The sequence below is a fragment of the Rissa tridactyla genome, chromosome 18 (genome assembly GCF_028500815.1).
Source record: "Rissa tridactyla isolate bRisTri1 chromosome 18, bRisTri1.patW.cur.20221130, whole genome shotgun sequence".
Classification (NCBI taxonomy): Eukaryota; Metazoa; Chordata; class Aves; order Charadriiformes; family Laridae; genus Rissa; species Rissa tridactyla.
The window spans coordinates 4,128,450-4,154,319 of NC_071483.1; the positions used below are offsets into that span (position 1 = coordinate 4,128,450).

Below are 25,870 nucleotides of genomic sequence, written 5' to 3' on the forward strand. Positions count from 1 at the left end.
TCCCCACCGCCCATCACGGGGCTGGCGAGCTGAAACCGAGAAGCGAGGGAAAAAAAACCACTCAAAACACCAGTTTTCTTTACAAAATACACAAAATTCAAATCTGTGACAATTATATACAAAAGAAGGCAGAATACAAAACGTGCGGAATTGTCCTGTTTGCACCCGTATAGAAAAGTGTCCCATGCTGGAGCAGGCGCTGGCTCGCGAGGCCACCGGCCCCCACGACGTGTGTGTTTGTCGCCCACCCTATCCCGAGTCCCGTCGCCGGACATCCTGCGCCCGCGGCGTTTCTCCTGCGCCGGCAACGTCGCTGCGGCTACTGGGGAGCTGCCGGGGGGAGAGGATGGAGGGGTTGAGGGGGGCGTCCAAACCCCCAAAGCTCCCCCAAAGGTTGAGGGTCCCGGAGAGGTGGGGTTGGCCGTGCCGCCCCTCTTACCCGTCACTGCCCTCTCGCGCGCCACATCCTCCTCCGCCTCTTCTTCCTCCCCATCAAAGTACTCCTCATCTTCCTCGGCTGCAAACAGGCAACCAAACATCACCGCGGGGCCACCGGGAAAGGCGGCGGGGGCCACCGGGTGAGTGGGAGTTGGTAAAGAGGCATGGGGGGGATGTTGGGGGCTGAATTACCAGGGTCGAAGTCCAAGGCACGGACCGCCTCGGCGAGGTGCTCCAGGCTCACCGAGAAGGCGTCCATGTTCTCGTAGCCGTGCTCGATCTTCTCCAGCCTGCCACCCTTGGAGGCCTCCACGATCCTGGGCAAGGAGACAGCCATGTCCCCTCCCTGTCCCCTCGCTGGGCTGGGGGACCATGGGGCGCGGGGGTGGGGGGTTTGGGCACCCCCACGCTCACCGCCTGGGCACCCCATGGCTATCTGCAGGGCAGGGGCTGGGGGTCACCGAATTTTCCGCAATTTGTGCACTTACGTTTTAATGAGCTGCTTGGCGTTCTGTGGGGAGGAATAGGAGAGGTGAGTGAAGCCAGGCGGCAGCCACCGGGATGTCCCCGAGCTGGTGGGACCCCACGTGGGCACCGGTGGGGAAGGGTGGAGGTTTGGGGGTCTCACCATGAGGAAGGCGGCCCCCCCGGTCTCCTCCATGGCTTGGATGGCCGTCTCCACCAGCCGACTTGACTTCTCCAGCTGCTCCTTGTAGCGGCAGATGAGGCCCTGGACGAAGCTCGTCTTGTCGCCCTGCTCATGGGTGATGCGCTCCAGCAGCTCCGACTTCTTCTCCTCCAGCACCGCTGCCAAGGCGTCGAAGCGAGCGCACAGCTCCCGCTTGGCCGCCTCGCTGTTCTCCTGCGGGGACCAAGGGCAAGGGATGCCACCTGCGTGTCCCCCAGCACCAGCAGCATCCCTCCTGGCCATCCCAAATGCCCCCCCGGCCGAGCTTTCACTCCTCCGGGTTTCAATGGGCTCCTTTTCCCCCTTTCCTCACCTCGGTGCTCCGGCACGAGTCCTCCAGCTGGGAGATGATGGTCTGGATCCGGTCGTTTCCCGCCACCAGCATGGAGATGCAGTTGTTCAGCTCGGTCTGGGCAGGGGGCATGGATGGAAACAGCTTGAACCCCAGCGGGGAACGGGATGGGGACGTATCCCATCCCGACACGGGGACAGACTGGGCATTGCCCGGCCCCAGGTCCGCTCCCCCCACGTCCCCCTGAGCCACGGCCACTCTAAATATAGGCTGTCTCCTGGGCGATGTCACCCGGGGGCTATTAATACCCTGTGAGCGGGTCCCTGTGCTATTTGAGGCCGTCACAGCTCAGCGCATCGCCCGAGACTGGTTGTGTCACCCGCGGCATCCCCCACCCCCCCACCCCCCATTCCTCCTGCACGGCACCTTCTGGCCCTGGAAGATGGTTTGCAGGGGGGCGACCTCGCAGTCCTTGTGGGCACCAAAGACTTTGCACATGGAGCAGGTGGGGACCTCGCAGGTGACGCAGTAGATGTTGATCCGCTCGTCCTCGTGCTCCTTGCACATGGGGTGGTCCCCCTTCTTCAGTGGCCTGCTGGAGAGAGCGGCACGGCCGCAGAGACGTCCCCGTCAGGGTGACATCCCCATCGGGGTGACGTCCCCATCGCGGTGACATCCCTGCCGCCATGATGTCCCCATTGCAGCATCATCCCCACCGTGGCAACATCCCCCTCGCAGTGCCATCCCCACTGCGGTGACATCCCCACTGATGCTGCACAGCCACCCCAAAATCAGGTCCCCAGGAAAGAGGCCAGATCCTGGCGTAACCTCACACTTGCTCCTTCGGGAGCCACGAACCCCTGTGCTTCCCTAAGCCCCAAGCCCAGTAAGCACCAGTTTAAACCAGTGCAGCACTGGACGCGGCAGGTGGGCGAGTGGCCCCCGGGGCCGCGCTCCAGGGACACTGCACAAGCGCCTAATTTTAGCCTTGGTCTGTCGGGATTTATTGTTGTCACCCAACGCGTGACTGGGGCGGGAGCACCCAGAAACCCCTGAGGGGTCCCAGCCAGGGGCTGCAGCTGAATCATCCCCTCTGCAGCCAGGGGGGACATGGGGACAAGCCAACCCACTGAGGCGAAGACAGGGCTGGCCCCCCCAAGGCCCCCCCGCAGCGGCCGCAGACACCTGCCACGTGCCATCGTCTCCGTCCCCATGGCTCTCAAACAATATTTACAGCGCTTCGGGGAATTTGGCCAGGGCCACCGCTCTGCCTCGAGAACCTGTGACCCCTCGGTCCCCCCCCACCAGCTGAATGCTTTTACAGAGCAATGTCCTGCCCAAACTGTCCCCCTGCCCCTTATCAGCCAGCAGTGCCACTGTCACAGGCAGAGCCTGGATTTGTCCCCCACACCTCTTATCTCCCACCCAACGTTCCAGCTGCGGAGCGTAGGGGGGACAGGACCTGCCTTGCTGCCACCACCCCCCAGGGACCCATCATCCCCTTAAGCCACCCAGAGACCCAAACTGCTGTGGGTGGGGGGGATTTGGGTTTGGGGAGGAGGTTTTGGGCTTGGGGAGGAAGTTTTGGGTCAGGGGAGGAAGATTTGGGTCAGGGACCGTTAAGGCAGAGAAGCCCCCCAGTTTCTCGCCCAACCACAGTCTCCTGTGGTCTCAATGATGGTGCTGGGGCTCGAGAGATGGGCATCCCCACATCGCCGCATCCTGTGTCCCCGCCGGGGACAAGGCACAAGCAATCAGCCACGGCCCTCCGAGCCTACCTGGAGCACTCCTGCTTGTAGATGTCGATGATGTTCTCCACCAGCAGGTTCCTCTGCAGCCCGTAGACGCCGTGACGGTCCAGCAGCACCTCATGGCGACACGATGGGCACCGGAACCGGCCCCCCGAAATCATGCTGCCCCGGCTCTGCCAGTAGGGGTTGGCGGCCTGGGAGGAGGAGATGAACATCAGGGGGGGTCCATGAGCATTCCCACAGCACCATGAGCATCCCGGTGACCTCCAGCCAGGGCAAGGGAGGGGAACAGGCGTGGGGACCCCCCCCTCTTACCTGGAAGACGTCGTTGGCACACTTGCGGCAGAGGTTGTGTTGGCAGGGCAGGATCACCACCGGCTTGCTGAACATCTCCAAGCAGATGGGACAGATGAGCTGCTTCTCCAGGCTCTCCATGGGGCTGCCATCCTGCAGGATGCCGGCTTGGAAATCCATCGGAACAACAGCGCACTCCTCTCACCCGCTCTCGGCTGCCGGCAGCACCCCTCATCCCGCTATTTATAAGTCGCTCCCTGGTCACGAGGAGCCAAATCCTGAGCAGGGTCGGGTGTCCTGGTGTCCTGTCACACGGGACTGAGCCATCGGGATGCCGCCGGCGGCGGTAAACAAGCCAGGGACAGGCTGTCCGGGAGGCCCTGCCCGCTCGTGCTGCGGCTGCTGGCACGCCGAAAATGGAGCTGGGGGGTAAACAGGGCCGGAGTTTCACCCCAGGGCCAAATGGCTGCTCACCCCCGGGGGCAGTGTGGCCAGATTCTGGGGCTGGACCCCACAACGCCATCGCGCTGGGGGCATGGAGGGGCAAATAAACAGCCCCGCCGTCATTTGGACAGTGTGGCGGTGCCAGGAATGGGGCAGAACTGGGCTAGCAGCAGCAGGGGGTGGCTTACACAGAGCATCTCCCTTTCCACCCTCAAAATGTGGCCACTGCTGGGGTGCAAATACATGCCGCACCAGTGGGTCCCCAGGCCGTGCTTGGAGAACTGGGGAGGTACAGCCACCAGACCTGGCACGTGTACCAGGGTCCCCCCCTTCCCTCGCCAGGCAGGGGCTGGGGGGCTCTTCTGTACCCTCAGCCACAGGGAGGGTGGCGAGGGCTGCTCCCCATGCTGGCGTGCACGGCCATGACCCGGCCAGCCCCTCCGCTCGCTTGCAAAACCTGACCCAGAAACATCCTGGGGGGGAAGCAACCGAGCATGGCCCCTCAGGACCCGCACCCGCCGGGGAAAACAGCCCCGGCACACGGTGCCCAGCTGGTGCGGCGATAAACAGGGTGTTGTGCCAAATGCCAGCACCCATCCACAGCCGGAGCTGCAAATACTGGCAGCGGCACAAGGAGAGAGGGGTAATTATAGCGCGGCCGCCTGTGGGTCACGCTAGCGGGGGGACAGGGTGGGGTGGGGTGGTGGCTGCTGCTGCGGCCACAGCAACTGCAGGCAGGAGGGGATGGATGGCGATGGGGTGCAGGGGTGCATGGGGTGCACAAATACAGGGGTACGTGGGTGCAGGGGTACACAGGTGGATGGGTGCCTGGGCGCAGGGATGCATGGGTGCGGGGATGCATGTGTACAGGGATACACAGGTGCAGGGGTACATGGGTGCAGGGATGCAGGAGTACATGGGTACAGGGATACAGGAGTGCAGGGGTACATGGGTGCAGGGATACAGGAGTACATGGGTGCAGGGATACAGGAGTGCAGGGGTACATGGGTGTAGGGATATAGGAGTACATGGGTGCAGGGATACAGGAGTACATGGGTACAGGGATACACGGGTGCAGGGGTACATGGGTGCAGGGGTACATGGGTGCAGGGATACAGGAGTGCAGGGGTACATGGGTGCAGGGATACAGGAGTACATGGGTGCAGGGATACAGAGGTGCAGGGGTACATGGGTGCAGGGATACAGGAGTACATGGGTACAGGGATATACGGGTGCAGGGGTACATGGGTGCAGGGATACAGGAGTACATGGGTACAGGGATACACGGGTGCAGGGGTACATGGGTGCAGGGATACAGGAGTACATGGGTACAGGGATACACGGGTGCAGGGGTACATGGGTGCAGGGATACAGGAGTACATGGGTACAGGGATACACGGGTGCAGGGGTACATGGGTGCAGGGGTGCAGGGATACATGGGTACAGGGGTAGACGGGTACAGGGGTACATGGGTGCAGGGATGCTGGAGTACATGGGTGCAGGCGTACACAGGTGCAGGGGTACATGGGTGCAGGGATGCATGTGTACATGGGTGCAGGGATACAGGAGTACATGGGTGCAGGGATACAGAGGTGCAGGGGTACATGGGTGCAGGGATACAGGAGTACATGGGTACAGGGATACACGGGTGCAGGGGTACATGGGTGCAGGGATACACGGGTGCAGGGGTAGATGGGTGCAGGGATACAGGAGTGCAGGGGTACAGGGATACACAGGTGCAGGGGTACATGGGTGCAGGGATACAGGAGTACATGGGTGCAGGGATACAGGAGTGCAGGGGTACATGGGTGCAGGGGTACATGGGTGCAGGGATACAGGAGTACATGGGTGCAGGGATACAGAGGTGCAGGGGTACATGGGTGCAGGGATACACAGGTGCAGGGGTACATGGGTGCAGGGATACAGGAGTACATGGGTACAGGGATACACGGGTGCAGGGGTACATGGGTGCAGGGATGCAGGGATACATGGGTACAGGGGTAGACGGGTACAGGGGTACATGGGTGCAGGGATGCAGGAGTACATGGGTGCAGGCGTACACAGGTGCAGGGGTACATGGGTGCAGGGATTCATGTGTACATGGGTGCAGGGATACAGGAGTACATGGGTGCAGGGGTACACAGGTGGATAGGTACATGGGTGCATGTGTGCACAAGTACATGAGTACATGGGTGCAGGGACGCATGGTCCACGAGTACATGGATGTAAGGGTACACGGGTGAACGGGTACCAGGGGTACATGGGTGCATGTGTGAAGAAGTGCAGGGGTAGATGGGTGCAGGGGTAGGTGGATGCAAGGGTACATGGATGCAGGGATGCATGGGTACAGGGGTACACAGATTCATTGGTACATGGGTGCAGGGATGCATGGGTGCAGGGGTACACAGGTGGATAGGTAGATGGGTGCATGTGTGCACGAGTATATGGGTACATGGCTGCAGGGGTACACGGGTCCGTGAGTCCATGTGTTTAAGGGTACATGGGTGCATGTGTGTAGAAGTGCAGGGGTAGATGGGTGCAGGGGTAAGCGGGTGCATGGGTACATGGGTGGATAGGCACAGGGGTGCAGGGGTACACGGGTGCACAATTTCGGGGGTACATGCGTGCATGGATAAATGGGTGCACAAGTGCAGGGGTACATGGTTGCAGGGATATGCAGGTGGATAGGTACAGGGGTGCAGGGGTCCATGAGTACATGGGCACAAGGGTGCAGGGATGTATGGGTACAGGGGTACATGGATGTATGGATAGAGAGGTACACAGGTGCATGGGTACATGGGTGTAAGGGTGCAGGGGTACATGGGTAGAGGGGCACAGGGGTGCATGGGTATAAAGGCGCAGGGGTACAGGGGTACACAGCTCCATGAATACATGAGTACAGGGGTGCATGGGTCCATGAATACATGGGTATAAGGGTGCAAGGGGGCGTGGGTAGAGGGGTACAGGGGTGCCTGGGTACATGGGTGCAGGGGTACATGGGTATAAGGGTGCAGAGACACACAGGTCCACAGGTACATGGGTCCATGAATACATGCGTATAAGGGTGCAGGGGTCCACGGGTAGAGGGGTACATGGGCGCAGGGTTGCACAGGCCCCGTTTTTGCCACAGCCAGCCCCTGCCAGGGCAGGGCAGCCCCACAGCTGTTTGGAGTGCTCCTTCCAGGCCGGCTCACATGTCGACCAAATGACTGCGCTGGGACCGGCCAAGCACATCTTGCAAAATTGTCCCCATTTCAGCACTTGGGGCTCTGCCAGGGAGGTGTTGGCAGGGAAGCAGGGCTGTCCGGGCACTTGGGAGGGCAGTGCAGGGGTCAGCCGCCTACCGGAGCCAGAACTGGGGCACCCAGATGGGCACCCATCCCCACACCCATGAGCTGGCCCTGCCTGGGAGGGTGGCATTGATTAACTAATTGCTTCTGGACTCGATTAAGGGGATTCGTGGGAACAGGCAGGCTGTAATGCCCTAATCAGCTTTCAAACCCGCAGGGGGCTCGTTGGTCCCTAATTCGCTTGGGGTAGCTTAGGCACGGCCCTGGGGTGCTAATCACCATCGAGCTCATTCCAATTAATGGGGGAGACGTGTGAGAGCACGTTGCTCTGGCGGGAGCGTGCCTGAACGGCCTCTGCAGGGCTCTGAGAAGCAGCAGGCCCTGGCTTCTCCCAAAATGGCTGTGCCGGCCCTATGGGTGGAGGGAACAGCGGGGACCATGGCGGGAGCCCCGCGCCCCCCAGCTCCTGTGCAGGGGGCACCGCCTGCCCTGCAGCGTGCAGGGGGGAAGGGGGCAACAGTGGAGAGCAGGACGTGGGGGGGGGGGGGGGGACAGCTCTGTGCTGCCGTGACACAATGCCAGAGCGCAACCAAAGGCATGAAGGACTCCACTTAATGGCGTTTCCTACTGCCAAGAAATAAAATTTAAAAAAAAACAAACACCAAAAACAACACAAAACACCCCATAAAAAGGAGGAGGGCCGTGATTGCAAAGCGAGGTGAGCACAGCGCTGGGGGGGTGAAGGCACAGGGAGCACCCGGGGGGCGGAAGGAGAAGAGGATGCACCGGGGGATGCTCCGAGCCCCGGGGGATGCTCCGAGCCCCGGGGCACCGGCCGGGCGCGCCGCCGCGGAGCGGTGCGCGCTCCCGGCTCCACCCCCTTCGCCGTCGGCCAATCAGAGGGCTCAGCGGATGGGGGGGGGCGTGTCCCCGACGGGGGAGTGGCCGCGGCGGCGCAGGGGAAGGGGGGGGCAGCACTATAATGGCGGCCGGGCGGAGGCAGCGCGGTGGCGGCGGTGCTGAGGTAACGCAGCGCCCGGCCCGGCCTGGCCTGGCCTGGTCCGGCTCGGGGGCGGCGGCGGGCAGCGGGTCCGGGCGGGCAGCCAGCCAGCCAGCCGCCCGGGCTCGTCATAGTGGGGGGGGGGGGGAGGAGGGAGCCGCGCCATAGTGGGGGCCCTACACGGGCAGGGGCCTCCGCCTCAGGCGTGAGGGCGCCGGGTACCCGCTGAGGCGGGCAGGGCCCGGCCGGCCGCGCTTCCCCCTCAGGCCGCGGCTGACGGGGTGAGGCCCCGCTCCTGGCCTCGGTGCCTGATTTCCCTCTGGAGTGACGCCCCCCCATCGGCGCAGGTGGTGTCCCGGTGCGACAGCTGCTTGTCGGGCTCCGTGGAGGAGGAGGGCGAAGAGGAGGGGGGGGGTAATTTATTTTATTCCCTAATTATCGCCGCTAACGAGGCGGCCGGGGAGGGAAGGTGATTTCCCTGTGAGGCTGCAGGTCCCCAGACCTTTGGGGGGGGGGGGGGGGGGAGCGGGGAGCAGGCCCAGCCTGTTTGCTTTGCACTGCCGGGCCTGTGCCCGTCCCCGCGGCCTCTTGGCATGGGCTGCCCCGGGGAGCAGGTGACACTGCTCGGCGGGTTGGGCAATAAACCCGGGTGGCATTCCCGGACCAGACCAGCCTCCTCTGGGCGCGCAGGAAGGCAGGTAACAGCCCTGAGGCTCGGCAGAATGGCAGCCTCTCTGGTGACAGCCCCCAGCTGAGTGTCCCTCAGCACAGGGCGGGCACGTTTTCTGCTCGTTTTGAACTTGATGTGTCAGTAACGCGGTCTTTTCCCCAGGGGTTACTTGGCCGCCAGCGAGGTTACAGGCCCTGCTCTTCTCCCCCCTGCCTGGGAGGGGCTGTTGGCCCATCAGATATCAATGTCCGGGCTGTAATCTTAATTTATTCCTCACAGTCCCGCTACAGGTGTGGGCTCAATGCATCTTGTGAGCAGAACTTCATGATAACGCGTTGCTTGGGCGCATCGTGTTTCAGTTCAAAACGTTCACATAAACGTGCATCACAAACTTTGCTGAAAGGTTAAAATGCCTGTGCAGTATTGCCCTGAGACTGATGATACCTTTTTTCTCTCTCTTTTTCTTTTTTTTTTTTCCCTTTTTTCTAAAAAAAAAAAAAAGTACCTAAAGCAGTGGATATACTTGAAAGCTTCCTACTAATAACAGGCTGTTTCAATGTGGTCCTTATTGCCTGGTTTACTGACAAAGAGAATTACATTTATTTACACTGGCAATCTTACAAACTATTTTAGTTCTGATACACTAGCTGTGACTTTTATTTAATTTTTTAATTTTGTTTTTGTGTTTCGTTGTGTTTGATCAGTGATAATTGGCTAGCCAAGCTTTTTTTTTTTTTTTTCCCTTTCTATAGTCAGTGTCCCATTTTTGGTTTGGTTGTGTGAAGGTGGTGCTGGTGTGTTTTGGTTTGTAATCTTGCAGGGAAGCGTGCAGGGAGGTTCATGAATATGTAGCAGTGTTTGGTGGCTTTTTTTTTTTTGTGTGTGTGTGTCCCTTGTTTTAGTTATAGAGCAATATTTTAACTTTTGTCCTTACCCTGTTGAGCAAAAGTGAAAGTCAGATACTGGGTACAAGCTTCTGCCATCAGTTGCCCTTTTTAACTTTTTGTTACCGTAGACTTCTTGTTCAGAGGGGACTAGCTGAAAAATCATACTAACATTAAAAAACAAATTGGAAGCGATCAAAGCATCCTCTTGTCTTAGTATCAATAAAAGAATTTCATGATTAAATTATAGCAGAAACATTTACTTCTGCAGTCACCTCCATAAAAGGCAGTGTTAATTAAATCTGGTGCTGCCCAACCACAGGCTTCAACTAGAACCTGCCCTCTGCTATCCCAGGCGTGGATGGAGAGCATGATGCCATACTATTATTCCCACAGATGTTCACGGAAGACGCTGAGAGAAAGGAGCAGGAGCATACGTGATAGTCCTGTCTCGGCACAGTACAAGTCTAGGTTTGAATTGTTGCCACCTTGAAAAACTGGGCTGTATTTGAAATCTTAATAGTCCCATCAAAATGGTGTAATTTCACTTTTAACTAGTCCGTGGCAACAGGTACAGGTTTACGGAATAGCTTCTGGAATATTCTAGCACTCAAATGCAGCGTTGCATTCAGTGTAACGCTCGGAGGCACTGCCCTGTTAATTGCAGGGTATTGGTAGGCCTAATATTGCCGCACCAAGCCCTATGGGGGAAAATACAGCCCAGTTCTTGCTCATGAGTTTTAGTTCTGTGGGTTTTTCCCCCTTCCCCAGAACCCTTGATCTTGAAGATGGTGAGTAGCCAGCCTAAGTACGATCTAATACGAGAGGTTGGTCGTGGCAGTTATGGTGTGGTGTACGAAGCAGTCGTCAGGAAGACTTCTGCACGGGTCGCGGTGAAAAAGATTCGGTGCCATGCTCCAGAGAACGTGGAACTAGCTCTGCGTGAGTTCTGGGCACTTAGCAGTATCAAGAGCCAGCATCCCAACGTCATTCACCTGGAGGAGTGCATCTTGCAGAAAGATGGTATGGTGCAGAAGATGTCTCATGGCTCCAGTTCCTCCCTTTATTTACAGGTACATGAAGCTGAGGTAATGGGGTGGAAGTAATTAATATGGATGTGTAGCTGGGAGGGGAGGAGGTGGGTAGCTAAATCACTTTTTTTGAGGTACGCTTAGTTAGGAGAGGGTGTTGTTCGCATTGTTGACACCCAAAAATTATTTGATATCTTTAAAAGAGCATATCTGTCGAACAGTCACCTGCATCTTGTAATTTGAAGCCATGCCACTGTAAAGGACTCTAGGATTTTTTAAATGCGAATCCGCTTTGATGATTAGAGGAAGCAGCAGAGGTAAAGCAGAAGGGAGGTGCAGGCCCTTGTATTGGTTGGTAGAAGCTCTACTGCAGGGTTAATGAGCAGACATGTACTAATGTCTTGGGGCAGAGCTCTGAAGAATTTCTTAATCTCGGATGTCCTTAGAAGAGGAAGTAACCGTCTTGATTTAGGAAGCCAGCACTTAAAATTCTTTGAGAAATAATAAGTAATTGGTAGCATGTGGTAAGCTGTTTTCTTTTTTGATAAATAACTATTAGTCCCTTCAAAGAGAGGTAAAGGTATGATAAATAAGGGAATAAATATCACTCCCCCATGTGGCTACTGAAAGCATCCTTTAAGCTGCCTTTTAGTTTGAAGAGGCATATTTTTGAAGAATAAGTGTTTCTGGAAAGACCTTGAAAGATAATCTGATTCGTTCCCTTGTCGAGAAGCTGCCCCAGCTATGAATCATCCCCTGGCAGAAATTTGTGTCTCTGGTTTAAAAAGTCAGTAGCCTGCTCCATGTTTGTTGTGTTATCCCTAGTCAGCTTTTAACATTTCAGGTTTTATTGTTGTCATTCTTGCATGTCTAATGTCGGACCTCTTGTTACTTGAACATTCATTTGACAGCCCTTCGCCCCTGTGCTGTGTGCTGTACGAGCCTGGGAAAGAGGATTCGTGCCTTTGTAAACTTGCTGTAGCTTGGTAGTTGTTACTGATCTGCTTTCATGAAGGGATTAGGGTAAAATAGTACTGGCCAGCTTGTGTGGGAGAAATGAGTGCTTTACCTTCCTAGTTGTTAGTGGATCTGTGAGATATTGCATCAAACTTGTGGAAAGCTGTACAGGGAGGAGTTCATAAAAATAACCAGGGTGGAACTGCAAGGTGGGGGAGAGCTTCCAGACGACGTGCAGGATTGGTTTTTCATGGTAGTGTCTGTTAAACAACACAGATCTCACCCGTGTCAGGCGCAAGCACTACAAATTGTCTTCCTGCTCCAGAGAGCAGAGAAGAGCAAAGGGCAGAGCTGAGCTGACTCTGGGGAGGCTGGGATCACTTTATAAATGTGTACATACGCTAAAATAGAGGAAAATCAGATCTCCCTTGGCTTGCCCTCTCCTCTCCCCAGCCCAGGCAATATTACGTTACAGAGCTGAACTGGTGCAGTGTGAGCGGGCTGGCCGGGGAGGGGGGTGTTAGTGTCTCCTGAAAGGTTTTGGGGCAGATGGTTAACTGGTGTCAGCCGAACTAAGTCAGTAGCGTCCTAAAGTAGCCTGGTCCTGTGGGGCTTTGCCACTGTCACAGACAGGGTAGTGGATTTTGTTGCCTTCAGGCTGTGAACTGGGATGCAAGTACAGCTTCTGGAGAGCCGTGTGGTGGTGCTCACTTGGCAAAGGAGACTCCCCTGCTGTCCTCAGATACCTTAATCTCACTGTTACTGACTGTAAACCCTAAATATGTAGTTTTATAGTTCTAACATGGATTTACTGTTTTAAGTTGGTCTGTTTTGACTACTAGTTGGGCTCACAATGAAAGATAGCTATAAATCGCTAGTAATTTTGCTCTTGCATGGAAAAGGTCACTTTTTAAAAGCATTTTAAAATGCCTCTTTAAATATTAATAGCTACCTTCATTTTTGAAAGCCTGTAGGAGCTACATTTGGTTTAGTATATGATGGTTTACTACTAACAATTAATTGTGAGACTTACCTTCCAGAGCATAACAGCAGCCTCAGAGGAGCTGAAGAGGCAAATGTGTAGTTGTGTAAGCATGATTAGTAAAACTGATTGCTGGTTTTACTTTGCTTTTGGTATGAAGCAGCTATTAGAACCAGCTGCTCGAGCTACTCACTGCTTATATTGTAGAAAATAGCTGGTGGATCATGATGGTGGGAAAGGTGTTAGGTGCAGCAGCTGTTCGTAAATTAGCATTCTCCTGAGCTAAGGGATCCTGTGTTAACACTTGCTGGAAGACATTCAGGCGTAAGGAATGGAGAATAGGCTTTAAAAATACTGTGGCGCCGCTTCATCAGCGGAGGACAAATACATCCCCCCCCCCCGGCACTGTACTGAGTTACTTGTTGGGACTTTGTTTGTACGTGGAAGTTGTTAGTAAAATGGGTGGGACAGGCTTTGTTGGGGTGGGACACTGTCCAGCTGAACCAGATGGGAGTGCAATGGCCACTTACTATCTCTCAAAATGCTGTTATCTGGGTCTAGCTCTACCTTCTGGGGAGGAGTGTGAGCTTGATACGCTTCTCACGCACGAAAACAAGGAGGCTGTCAAACACATTGTGATTTTTATTTATTTTTATTTTTTATTTTGGCATCAGAAATTTTGCATAATTTTCACCGGTTGCAACATCTTGCTCTCTGGATTGTCGAGAGGAAGATCAAAACTTCATGCGTTTTTCCATCATGTCATTATATACTTATGATTGTCAGGTAGTTATGACATTTCTTTTCCTTGTTGCAGCTTGTAGAGACCTCATTAAAAGGAGAAATAGTCTTTGACCCCAGAAGTGCTTATTACCTCTGGTTTGTAATGGATTTCTGTGATGGCGGAGATATGAATGAGTATCTGCTGTCCCGAAAGCCAAACCGCAAGACCAACACCAGTTTCATGCTCCAGCTCAGCAGCGCACTGGCATTCCTGCACAAAAATCAGATTATTCATCGTGATCTCAAACCTGACAATATCCTGATATCTCGGAGCAGGATGGATGCTAGTGACTTGGAGCCTACCCTGAAAGTAGCTGATTTTGGGCTGAGTAAAGTATGTTCGGCCTCAGGACAGAATCCTGAGGAACCAGTTAATGTCAATAAGTGTTTTCTATCGACTGCGTGTGGGACTGACTTCTACATGGCCCCTGAAGTCTGGGAAGGACACTACACTGCCAAAGCAGACATCTTTGCCTTGGGGATTATAATCTGGGCGATGTTGGAAAGAATGACATTCATAGATACGGAAACAAAGAAAGAACTTCTGGGGAGTTATGTCAAGCAGGGAACGGCAATCGTGCCCGTTGGAGAGGCGCTTCTAGAAAACCCTAAAATGGAACTGCTCATCCCCGTAAAGAAAAAATCCATGAATGCTCGAATGAAACAGCTGATCAAGGAAATGCTGGCTGCCAACCCGCAGGACCGACCCGATGCTTTTGAGCTGGAACTGCGATTAGTCAACATAGCTTTTAAAGACAGCAGCTGGGACACGTGATCTGCCGAGCCGGGTCTCCCCATAGAGCTGCTTCTCACCTAACTGATGCTGCAACTTAATGGCAGTAAAAGAAACGAGCCTAAACTCCAACCTGCAGGGTGTGGTTTCTCCCAAACGAATCTCTTTGGAGTTTCATAAACGATACGAATGTTGAGTTGGCCGTTGTGTTAACGGTGGTGTTGATGTGTATAATACCGGGATGTTACATGCAGGTGTAAGATGTGACGATGTTCGTTTGTGTATGCTGGCAGCGGGGTGTCTTAAGAGCTGAGACTTGATTTCCAGCGCTATGACATGGAGTATTTCTTACATTCCAGTTTCCTATGTCAGTATTAGGAACTCTCATGGGAGGGGGGAAGATTTGCATGCTGGTAGTGCAGATCTTCAGGCTTTGTAAAGTAATTATGTGTATATATTTATGTATACGAGTGACTGGGAGTGTATGCCACTTTTAAATTGTTTGCTATGGGTCTGAATGATTGGGGTCTGCTAGAAAACTCGGTGAAGAAGATAAATGAGAAGCATTCCTTCTTCTCCAGGCCTGAATAACTTCGTTATTTATTTTTGTTATCTAATGTCAAAGATAGGGTCTGAGACTTGACTTTGTAGACAAAAAAAAAAAAAAAAATGCAATGCAAGCGGATCAGCAGTTTTTAAAGTGCTGTTGTGACCAAGCTTAGCACTTACAGCTTAGTGATCTCATCACCGAGGGAGTCAAATTCCAAATGTATGCAATCAGGTGCTAGCATGTTGGCTAGTTCATTAATAATCCGATTTTGCTTTCTTCTAGTAATCCAGTACTTTATTAATCAGTTAACCTACAGTTTCACAACATGCTCTCTACCCTTGTATCTATAATCCGGTAGCACCGTGAGGATTTATAAGCGCAGAGTACTGTGGGCTTAGTTTATGGAAGCGTGGGTGAGGGAATCCAGCAGGATAGAGCGTTATTTTTAAGATTCTTCAAAATATGGTTGCAGCACAGTTTCCCTGTTAACTGAATCTAATCATACTGGTTGTGGTCTCTCCCTTTCTGGCACTGACTCTAACCTGGTAGTGATGAGGAGATAAAGGGGTGGCTGTTTGCCTTGTAGGACACACCTATTCTCAAATATGGGAGAAAACTCAGTAACCGGTACGAGAAAGGTATCTCCGATCTGTGTGGCAACCTTGGCCAATCTTTTTTTTATTTGTTTTTCTCCTTTTAAAGAAGTAATATTTATTTAAAAGCACGGATGGTAGGATGGAAAACTTTGAAGTCGTCGAAAGGCTGCTTCTCCCCAGCTCTTATTCCACAGAAGCAGGTTGATATGCTGAGAGAGGTTTCGCGGAGGTCACCCGATGCTGCACAGCAGACAACCTGCTTTGTAATAGTATAATGCTGTGTTCCTTTGGGTGCAGGACCATGACCTTTCTCATCAATTTGACCTTTTGGAAAAAGCAGAGTCTTAAAAAATTGCCTTTAAAGCTGCAACAAGGGCCAGTTTTCTTAGTAAAATCAATTTATTGGGTTTTTTTTCCTCTCAAACCTTACCTGAAACTGCTGTAGGTGTTTCCTTGTATAATTTGCTTCTGGGATATTCTTCACTCTTAGTGCTGTGAGAGCAGTTCTGATCAGACAGTGTTTATTCTGCCCGAGCGTGAATAAACAGCACAACAAAAATGTAATTTTTTGTTCTTCCAAAAGCGAAGGATTCGGTTTCTTCCAAACTGCTGGTTCTTACTTGGTGCTGTGCAGAGCAGGTGGCAGTTACCCACAGGGCCTTAGTCCGTAATTCTTGTTGGTTTACTTCACTTTACTGTTTAAGGCAAGTTGTCTAAACAGTGATATTTTTTTTTTCAGACAAATACACTTTGATGCCTCTAAATAATGTTTATTGTTTAGAAGACACTATAGTGTTCCTGACTAGAGCAGAGCAGCCTTCGCTTCAGTGTAAATTGGCAGGGACAGAGGTGACTGCATCGTTCCGAGGACGCAGCCTGTTGGCTGCGTAGATGTCCCGTTGTTGTCCCGTCGTTGCCCCTTCCCTGCAGGGAGCTCAGTCTATAAAAGAAGACTTGGAGCCTGTGAGTAAAGACAAGGAGAGATCTATTTATCCTTACGTTCTGGCAGTGATCTGCCTGTTCTCGTGTTTTAACTGAGTTCGGTACAACTGGAGCCTCAGCTTGTTACTGAAAGGAGGAAAACAAACCTCTCGCTGTTTCACAGTACTTGCGTTTCAGCGTGGTCATTCCATGAGTAACGTTTTAAGAGGGCATATAATTTTTCCGTGTTAAACTTGAGAGCGTTTCAAAATACCTTGCTAACTTCCTCTTATCTCTTGCCTGCCTAAAAGTCAGAGTCAGTTATGTTAGCTTCAAGTAGGAATCTACTACAGAATAATACTAATTACCTTTAAGGCGCTTTGCAAATCATCTGATTCTCCTCTGAAGTATATTTGAAAGGATGAACACCGAACGTGCCGCCGGCCTGCCCTGCTAGTGAATGGCACAGGAAAGGTGGATTTTGGATATTTTTTTTTTGACTCCCTAAGCGTTTCTTTGCACTGATTTGCCACTTTAAAGGGTGGGGGGTACCTGAAATCCCTCTCATGGTGCTTAGCCTTGCTGTTGGGTGACACTGAGTGTTTCCTCGGTTAACACTGAATGGTAGTCCTTGATGTCTGTGTTCTGTTTGATTTTTTTTTTTTTTTGTTGTCCGAGGTCTTTGTTTTAAAGCCTTTGATAAATCAAATTGTTGTAGCAGCTACAGAGTTATTCACCAGCGTGACACAAAGTCAAGATACTTTTCAACACTCAGAAAAGACTTTTTTTTTTTTCTTTCGAATCTTTCTTTAAAAACTGTAAAATATATTTTATGGAGGATTTATATTGAGGAAAATTATTGTGTAATTTATTAAGTTGATGACTGTTTTTGAAATAAAATCTGAATTTCGATGAAGCTTTTGAACTTTCTACAGAGAACTGCTTTCTTCTCTGTCAGCGCGATGTCTTCTAGCTGTCAGCAAAGCTGCGGCAGGGGGGGTTTATTTGCTGTGCTAGGACAGAAGTAAGCTGTAGTAGTTCATCACAGTCACATTGCAGGTGATCCTGGGCTTGTAAAAGACGCTGGGCTGGCTAATAGCTGTGCCGCGCATCTTCTGTGGGTAGCAGCCGTCCTGGCCCTCCACGGATGTGTAACGTGCTGCTGGGGGACTCGGCAGAGCGAGGCCACGCTGGGTGTGACAGAGCTGTCCCTTGGACCGGTCGAGGTGAGCCGTGACTGTGCGGACCCTGCGGCTCCTGCCCAGCCCTTTAGGAATGAAAACAGCGCTCTTCTGGGCGTACTTCATTTTCAAAGAAGGGATTAAAGGCTAAAAAAAAAAAAAACCCTAAAAACATTCTTGCATCCAGTACGTACGTGAAGTTGCTACTACAAGCAGAGTGAGTACCACCCTGGGCTGCAAGGAAATCTCTGCCTACCCTGCTACTGGTACTACTGGATTTTTGAGGCTGTAAATAGCTGCTCCTCTTGCTGAAGCGAGCCTTTCCCCTCTAGTTCTTGCGTCTGCTGGAATAAGATTTCACCCAGAAAGCTGCCAGCCCTCCTTCTGCGGCTGAGCCTTGCGTCCCCGCTGGGCAGAGGGCTGAAGGCAGCCCAGTGAACCCAGCCTCCGCTGCGTTTGGCTCATCGGGGCGCTGCTGGTTTATCGGGAGCTGGAGCGGGGCACAGGCTCTGGGGGCAGCTCCGGGGGCTCAACCAGCTGTAAACGCTCCGGAGGTTTGTGAGAAACAGTGTCCTGCTGGTCTCGCATTCCCCGAGAAACCTTAGAAATAAAGGTGAGGAAACACCATTACTTATACATGATGCCAAAGTCTAGCAGTCATTTGCATGTTTTAATTAACAGTGCTCCAGAACAAAGGGCTGTGCAGGCTGGGAGCGGGAATAGCGTGAACTGGAAATGCCGTAGATTGTTTTTCCTGCCATTTCTTACCCCCGCAACAAACCCAAGCCCAGTTATCTCCCGTGTGCCGTGTCCTTCCATCGTTGCCTGTGGATTCCTGTGTATCCTGGCGCCGGAGACGGGCGGACTCCCGCCCCCGCCAGGAGCTGTGTGGTTAAATCAGTAAGTCAATGCAGCCGTTGCAAGAGAGAAAGGGATTGAAATGTAATTATTTTTTATTAAAGGATCCAAGCACCTTAATTAAAGAGAAAGTCACACCTCTTGGATTACTTGTAAGGGTGGTGATTTTAAATATAGACACAGGCGAAGGTTCCTCCCCCACAAAACGAAGCAAACTAAGCCTACATACTTGAAATATATCTAGTCCATGGCGGGGGGTGGGAAATCTCCAAGGAAATGCCCTGGTGCAGGAATTAGGTGTAATTAAGGCTGCATCTCGGCTCAAATAACCCAACCCCTGCTCTGTTTCCCTTGTTTTGCAGAATGCCGAGGCCTCGGGCTCCAGCGTGCCCGTCCCCTTGGCTCGGGATCCTGGCTCTGCAGCGTTGGGTTTGGGGGGAACTCGCCTTGTTTGTATTTGGGTTCTGCTTTGGTTTAAACGGAGTTTTTTGTTGGGTTTTTTTTTGTTTTGGTTTGGTGTTTTTTTTTCCCTTCCCGCTGCCCAATCGCGGCCCCTGCGCAAACTGCAGCGTAATGGCGGGCGTTGCTTTGCGGTGGAGATAAAGTCCTGGCTCGGGGAGCTGGCAGCCGCCTGCCCCCCTCCTTGGCAGGGTGCCCTCGCTTCAGAGAAACAACTTTTTTGCCCCCCTCCCAACCCCGCGCGGTGGCTGGCCAGCAGACGCCTTCTGGTGGCCTTTGGACCGCGGGCAGCGCAAAGGGCCGGCTTTTTTGCATTGTTTTTTCCCTTTGCTCCACCGATGTCCCGCGAATCCTCCCGCGGGCTATCGATCGTCGAGAGGTTTTTACCTTTACGGGTGGTTTGCGTGGTGAACGCAAGGAGTTGTCCCACGGGGAACTCGGTAGGAGTATTTAAACACAAAACTCTTATTCAATTGGGCACTGCTGAGCACTGGCTGTTTCGTTTCCCTTTCGGTCCGAGGAGCCGGGCAGCCGTTGATGCAAAGTGCAATTTCTATTCTTAAGTGCAATGGAGAAAGAGGGACGTATCTGAGCTGCTGCAAACCGCCCAGAGTGACCGCGTTGTTCGGGGAGGTGGAAATCCAAGACTGAGCCGCTGCGGATCTCTGTTCACTAGCTCCATAAGCATTTTTGGGGAGTCTGAGACCCCACACTCTCATAAGCCGAGCAGTTGAGTGACCCGAAAGATGAGCTGGCACCACCTCTGCGTCCCTGCCAGAGGCCGCGTTCCTGTTAAATCCCTTTGTTCCCAGAAGAATTTCCAGGTTATTCGGGTGCCTGAAGCAGAAAGCAATTGCCTAAGGGCTGGGGTTTGCAAGGAGCGGCTCAGGCTGAGCCGGCAGGCGGTGGTTGGAGCTGTGGCCACTGTCTTTGGGGCAGCCCCACGTCCCCAGCTCCCATCCCGCTCGCCACCAGGTCCAGCGTGCCGGAGGACGCAGTGACTTGCTTTGGGTTTCCCCAAAGAGGACGAAGGACTGAGAGCACTGCAGGTGCTCGGAGGCCTCTTTAAATCTCTGGGGTTTGAGATGAAAATAGACGCAACTCAAAAACCTTTGCTGGTCCCTCGCGGCAGGTGGGGGGTTCAGCTCAGACGCTCGACTTTGACGCTGGGGAGGCTTCCCCCAATCCCAGCAGCTCCTTCCACCTCTCCGTATGGTCCCAGTGCTGCCCTGTTTTGCTTTGCAGACACTGGGCAGCTGTCGGCAAGGCCAGACGTCGCCTGCCATGGCTTTTGCAGCCCCTGCTGGGGGGTATGACCACCCACGGGAGCCGCGGTGTCTTCTCCTGGGCCCACCAGCCGTCTCGTTCCTACTTGCACCGACTTGTGGGCGGCTGCCCCAGATTAGGTGGCGGTTTCAGATTTATTCATGCCCATTTTGAGCCCTTGGTATTTTTAAACTCGTACAACGAGCCTTCCAACGCCTGCCCTCTCCCGAAGGAAGGCGGCTGCACCCTGGGGCCCTTCTCTGGCTTGCAGCCGCCCAGCTCCCGCGGGCACCTCTCCAGGCGGTGGCATTTGCATGGACCTCAGACCAGAAGGAGCTTTTTGCGGGTTGTGAAAGTGAACCAGCGAGTAGAAACAGATGGCTGTGTTATCAGGAGCTGCAGGACTGGCCGCATCTGGCCGTGGCGGAGTTAAAGTGATATTTATGTTTGTGTTTTTTGGTTTTTTTGTTTTTTTGTTTTTTTTTTTAATTTTTAAAGGGCTGCAAAGGGCTCGGTGGGACGTGGCTGGCTTCAGTCCTGCTGCGTGTGGGCATGGCAGCCTTGGGCTTCCCCTGCCCGCTCGCCGCGATCCGTGGGAGCCCTGCGCCGCTGTGCTGCTCCTCCTCCAGCCCGGCGTGGGGGCTGTGGGGGTGCGGGTGCAATTAGCATCCCTCCCCCTTACCGCGGGCTGGGAGGGAGGAGGGCTGGCGGGGAGCGGTTTGATCGGGAGCTGGACGCGCTTCGAAAAAATGGTGTTGGAAAAGAGGATCTGCGCCCTGGGACTCGTGAGCTTCGAGGACTTGTCGCAGACTTTTCTCGCCCGCCGCAAAGGCTGGAAGTTTCCCTACCTGGCCCCAGCCGTGGTTGGGTTTTACCCCGGGGTTGCTTTGCTTGCCTGGCACCGCGCTCGCTTCCCGCTGAGCCGGGCGGGGGGAGGGAGGCAGAGCCCCGTGGAAGAACAGGGAGCGCCTTGTGAGAGCCCTGAGTAACCTGAAATAAAACCAAGGGACTTTGAGCATCCACCCGACTAGGAAAAGCCGCCCGGTGCATTCACAGGAGGCTGATTAATTGGGCAAATCCCTTCCTAGAAGTCGATGTGACAAATCCCCCGTCGCCTCCCCAGGGGAAGCGGAAGCTGCCTGGGATGCTGGTGCCAGGAAGGGCTCCTCACGCCATCCCTTTTTGTATCCCGGAGGGAATCTGCCTTGTCCAAACATAACGGTTCAACGGTAAGTGCCTGGCGGGTGCTCCGAGGAGGAGCCGGAGAGGAGGACAGCCGCTCCGTCTGCCCCGCTCCGGGGTAGGAGCATCCCCTGGGAACACCCCGCATCAGCCGGAAAAAGGTGAACCCAAGGCTGCTCTTACTCACTTGTGGCTTTACCGGAATGGCTGCCGGGATTCCAGCTTGGAAAATAAAACCTGTCCTAATAAACAGTGATTCACGTTGCCTGGAATTAAAAATAAGGTCCTGTCAGCTCCCGCGTGGGAGCGCAGGCACTCTCTTCCCCGGGGCGGATCCCAGGGCTGCCGTGGGTTTCACCATCGCTCATCCCCATCTTTTTCCCCATCTTCCTCTGGAGACGGTGGCGTTTGCTCCGGCGCGGCCGCATCCTGCACACAGAGCCCGAGCGCTGCTGCGAGCATCGCTGCGTGCGCCACTCACTCCTCTCCAGGTTTATTAGAACGAAATAGGTGGTTTGTCCCTTCCTTGCTTTCACTGGGGATTTTTTCCGGTGCCGGCAGAGCTCGGACAAGCCCTGGCCGCTCTCATCCTGCTCAGCCTCCGTTTTTGTCAGCCCAGGAGTCCTGGCTCCGGCCCCTTCCCGGCACTGGTGCCATCGTGCCGGGACGTGCTGGATGCCGACCCGGCTCCGGTTCCCGGCACTGGCTGCCCATCAGCGGCACCATAGGAAAGAACCGGGGTGGGAGCCAGCAGCGCTCGTGGATGGGCCCCCTCTTGTCTAGAGACAGAGTGGCCTGGCCTGGGCATCCCGGACCAAATGCCACAACTTTGTCCCCGTTGGAGTCCCCTGAGTCCCCGCAGGCAGCCTGGGCTGGGCTGTACCCCCACTCTCCATCCATACCCGCTGCCAGAGGGATGGAGGGAGCTGGCGGGCTCTCCGACCCGGCTCCAAGGGGCTGGGAGACGAATTAGGCTGCAGCATGTCCTTCTCCCACCTTTGCAGCCCCCCCAGGCAGGCACTGGGGATAGAGGGGGGCCGGGGGCTGCCCCTGCGGGAGGGCTCAGCCCTCAGGAAGGGCAGAGGGCAGGGATAAAAATAACCCCTGGACCATCTCCAGCCCATTGTGGCTTCCTGCGATTTACAGCCCTTCCCGGGGGGAAGAGGAGGCAGGAACCGTCCTGGCTCCGGGCTGGCTTTGACCCTTTCACCGCCAGCGGAGAAGGTGCCAGAAGGACGCTTCCTCCCTCCTTCTCCCTCGTCGGCCGGGGCAGGATCCTGGGGAAGGGGGTCGGGGTGGGCTCCTGCTCCTGAGCTGCGCCCAGCGTCCTGGGGGGGATGTAGAAGGAGAAGCTGATGGAGCGGACGTGGTTTTCCCGTCCCATTCCTGGTGCGCCTTGTGCTGGGGGGACAGAGAGACTCAGTCCTGCCTGGGAGGAGGCAGAGATCTCTGCTGTGGATCCCGAAATGTCAGCCAGGCTCCCGTAAGGAGGAGGAGGAGGAGGAGGAGGAGAGCTGGCAGAGGTGAGCTGGAGCTGCTGGAGAAGGAGGGTTAATTCTGGCTGGGCAGGGGCAGGGCTCCGGGGTGTGAAGGCTGCGGCTGGGGCAGGGGGGTCGTGCTGGGGCAAAGGGCGGGCTCCTGCTGACGGAGCTGGGCTGGCAGGGGTTAATGGGGTGGCTCTTCCTCTTCCTCACCCTCTATATGAGGCTCCTACCGGCTCTGGGCTCAGTTTGCTGCTGGCGGCCAGAGGGGCAGGAGCTGAGTGAGACCAGAGCATCCCTGCATCCCATCCCTGCATCCCTGTGTGGGCTCAGGTGAGCAAGAGCATCCTTGGCAGGGATCCTGGGAGCGGGGCTGGGCTGGGGAGCGTGCAGGCACACCGGCGTGGGCAGTCGCATCCCGGGCACACTGGCTCTGCCAGGGCAAAGCCAGCAGGTGATGGGACCGTGTGTCGGGGCCACCTTCCCTTGGACCACCGCGAAGCTCTGCCCTGCACTGGGGAGGCTGGGGGGCTCAGCCCTTGGGAGCGCAGGACGAGACAAACCGCGTGCCTCAGTTTCCCCATCACACCAGGGGTGGATGCGGGGGGTGGATGCGGTGCAGGAGCCCACGGGCTGTGTGTGTGGAGGTGTGTGGGCAGAGGGCTCCTGCGCTGTTTGCTCTCTAGCAAGCCCTGCTCTGCCCGGCCCCATGCCCCTGCTGTCACCTGGGGAGGCCGCGGGGCTGGGTCAGCCGCTGGTGATGGGATGGCTCTTCACAGCCGTTCGGGCCTCTCCTGCTCAGTGAAACCATCTGCTTTGGGCATTTGCAGCCCCCGGGTCAGGCTCCAGACCCCCTTTCCCCGGCACCCACCTCCACCACTGGTCCCACACGGATGCTCGGGTGCAGCTGGGCAAGAGCCATCGCAGCCCAGGGCTAATAAAAGCCCCGTTGCTCCATGCCCTGCACGCATTTGGCGGGAGAGGAACCTTGAGCCCCTGGCCCAGGTTGCCCAGAGAAGCTGTGGCTGCCCCATCCCTGGAGGGGTTCAAGGCCAGGTTGGACGGGGCTTGGAGCAACCTGGGCTGGTGGGAGGTGTCCCTGCCCAGGGCAGGGGGTTGGCACTGGGTGAGCTTTAATGTCCCTTCCAACCCAAACCATTCTGTGGTTCTATGATTCCCCCCCCAGGCAGCCGAGCTCAGCCTGGCTGCGGGGAACACAGCACGGAGACCCCAAAACCTCCCCCTGCCCCGCTGCCACCACGCGTGGTCCCAGCCGGGGCAGCTCGCCAGCTCTCCTGCGCACGGGCTTTGTTCTGCCCTCCCTGCGCTCGGAAAGATAAGGCGGCCGACTCCGGTATTTTTTCCTGTTGGAAGCCACTCCTGGGATGCGGGTGAAGCCGGCGGATGCTCGGCGCTTCTCTCTTCCTGCCCATGGCTTGTTCCTGCCGGGGCTGGCAGCGCTCGCTGCCTGCTGCCTGCCTGCTTGTCCGAGGGATCGAGGGGACCCCCCCGGCCCCGCTTCACCCCCATCCTCCTTTTGCTGATGCCTCGCCCTCGGTGCTAACCCCGGCTCTCCTCTCCCCCCCAGGGCCAAATCTAGGAGCTGAGAAGAGATTCGGGACCCTCCCCAGCCACAGCATTTGACCCGCCCAGGGGGGAGCAGAGCGACTAAGGGTGCCATTTTGGGGCTGGGGGGTGATGGTGCCCCTGGGCAGCCCCTCTCTCACCGTCTGCACCTCCAGCAACCTGCGCCTCGTGGCCCCTGGCCGCGGCTCCCCCCTGGCCTGGCTGAATCGGGGCCCCGAGTGCCCACGGGAGCCGGGGGGCAGCGGGGGCCGGGTGCCCAGTGCCGTGGAGCGGTTGGAAGCCGACAAGGCCAAATACGTCAAATCGCAGCAGGTCATCAACAGCCGGCAGGAGCCGGCGCTGCGGGGCTGCTCCCCCCGGTTCTCCCCCCGCGGCCGGCGCCTCCTGGCCCGCCAGCAGTGTAATGAGTTGTGTCAGGGCTCGGAGGTGAGCCGGGAGGGTCCCAGGAAGCTGCCATGCCCCCAGTCCCCTGTGTCACGCCGGACCGGTGGCAGGCGCCTGCTGAGACCCGACTCGCTCATCATCTACCGGCAGAAACGGGACTGCCCGGGGGGGCACAAGGAGAACGCCAAGGGCTCCGGGCTGGTGCGACGCCTCTTCCAGGGACCCCTCAGAGACAAGCCCCCCAGCTCCCCCCCAGCCAGGGGGCTAGGCGAGGGGTCACCGGCCCCCCCGAGCCCTGAGACCCCCATGCTGTGGGTGCCGACGGAGAAGGAGGAGGTGAGGACGCCGGGTGCCAGCAGTGGCGGTGGCAGCAGCAGCAAGCAGGTGCTGGCTCTGCGTGTCTCCCTGCCACTCTCGGAGCAGGAGCGGTTCTTCAACTACTGCGGGCTGGACCGGGCGCTGGTGGAGCTGCTGGGGCAGGAGCGGTTCGGGCCGGCGGGCTGGGACAACGCCTCGGCTCGGCTCCCCGCATCCTGCGAGTCGGAGTCCGGGCAGGCCTCGGGGGCCAGTGAGGGGGATGCGGGGCTGGGCGAGGAAGAGCCGGACGCCCGGCTGGGCTCTGCCGTCTCGGTGGTGGAGCGCAACGCCCGCGTCATCAAGTGGCTCTATGGCTGCCAGAGAGCCTGGGCGGCCACCAAGGAGTCCACCGTCTGAGTGGAGGCAGCCCGGCTGGGGATGAGGACGGTGGTGTGGGTCTCACTGGCTGGATGTGGCCCTTCACCCTCGCTGGATGTGGCCGATGGGCTGGTGGCATCCACGGTTCTGGTGCCACAGGGTTGCTGCTGGCCGGGAGGGCCACCGGGTCTACCCTACCCACCCCCAGAGCCACCAGGTCTACCTGCAGTGGGGGCACCCAAGGGACAGATGGGGAAGGGGCTCCCCTGGGTGAGTTTCTCCCTGTCCCCAGGCTCTAACTGCCTGCAGTCCCCTTCCTGTGACCCATCTTCATCCTCCCTGTCTCCAGCCCTGCAACATCTGCAGGCTGGGGGGGTGGGTAGAGCCTGAGCCCCACATCGCGAGCAGTGCCCACCCTACAGCCCCCTCCTCCCCAGAAAAGGGGCTGCTGGGGCCAGAGCTGCGTTCAATAAACCTGCTATTTGTTTTTCTA

The 25,870-nt window shown here is 55.8% G+C and overlaps 3 protein-coding genes across 8 annotated transcripts; 2 read left to right on the plus strand and 1 right to left on the minus strand.

The window, feature by feature from the left end:
- Window positions 1-73: 73 nt before the first annotated feature.
- Window positions 74-3,678, minus strand: TRIM63 (tripartite motif containing 63). 2 transcript variants are annotated; one of them, XM_054223675.1, is made up of 9 exons: window positions 3,485-3,678; window positions 3,197-3,363; window positions 1,845-2,010; window positions 1,440-1,535; window positions 1,067-1,300; window positions 927-949; window positions 631-755; window positions 440-517; window positions 74-330 (listed from the first exon to the last, which is right to left on the minus strand). In XM_054223675.1, the coding sequence occupies exons 1-9, from the start codon at window positions 3,641-3,643 to the stop codon at window positions 320-322; spliced, it is 1,059 nt and encodes a 352-aa protein (XP_054079650.1). In that variant the 5' UTR covers window positions 3,644-3,678; the 3' UTR covers window positions 74-319. The 2 variants fall into 2 exon arrangements, with proteins under 2 accessions (XP_054079650.1, XP_054079649.1); XM_054223674.1 differs by having other exon boundaries at window positions 1,845-2,013.
- A 4,460-nt stretch (window positions 3,679-8,138) lies between these two features.
- Window positions 8,139-17,220, plus strand: PDIK1L (PDLIM1 interacting kinase 1 like). Of its 2 annotated transcripts, none has more exons than XM_054223499.1 (3): window positions 8,139-8,221; window positions 10,523-10,824; window positions 13,539-17,220. In XM_054223499.1, the coding sequence occupies exons 2-3, from the start codon at window positions 10,540-10,542 to the stop codon at window positions 14,277-14,279; spliced, it is 1,026 nt and encodes a 341-aa protein (XP_054079474.1). In that variant the 5' UTR covers window positions 8,139-8,221; window positions 10,523-10,539; the 3' UTR covers window positions 14,280-17,220. The 2 variants fall into 2 exon arrangements, with proteins under 2 accessions (XP_054079474.1, XP_054079473.1); XM_054223498.1 differs by having other exon boundaries at window positions 8,146-8,221; window positions 9,370-10,824.
- On the plus strand, window positions 8,170-25,867 carry FAM110D (family with sequence similarity 110 member D). 4 transcript variants are annotated; one of them, XM_054223503.1, is made up of 3 exons: window positions 22,910-23,064; window positions 24,320-24,744; window positions 24,853-25,867. In XM_054223503.1, exons 2-3 carry the CDS (start codon window positions 24,430-24,432, stop codon window positions 25,414-25,416), a joined length of 879 nt encoding a protein of 292 aa, XP_054079478.1. In that variant the 5' UTR covers window positions 22,910-23,064; window positions 24,320-24,429; the 3' UTR covers window positions 25,417-25,867. The 4 variants fall into 4 exon arrangements, with proteins under 4 accessions (XP_054079477.1, XP_054079476.1, XP_054079478.1 ...); XM_054223502.1 differs by lacking the exon at window positions 22,910-23,064 and adding an exon at window positions 8,170-8,221 and having other exon boundaries at window positions 24,320-25,867; XM_054223501.1 differs by lacking the exon at window positions 22,910-23,064 and adding an exon at window positions 22,608-22,773 and having other exon boundaries at window positions 24,320-25,867.
- The last annotated feature ends 3 nt before the right edge of the window (window positions 25,868-25,870 follow it).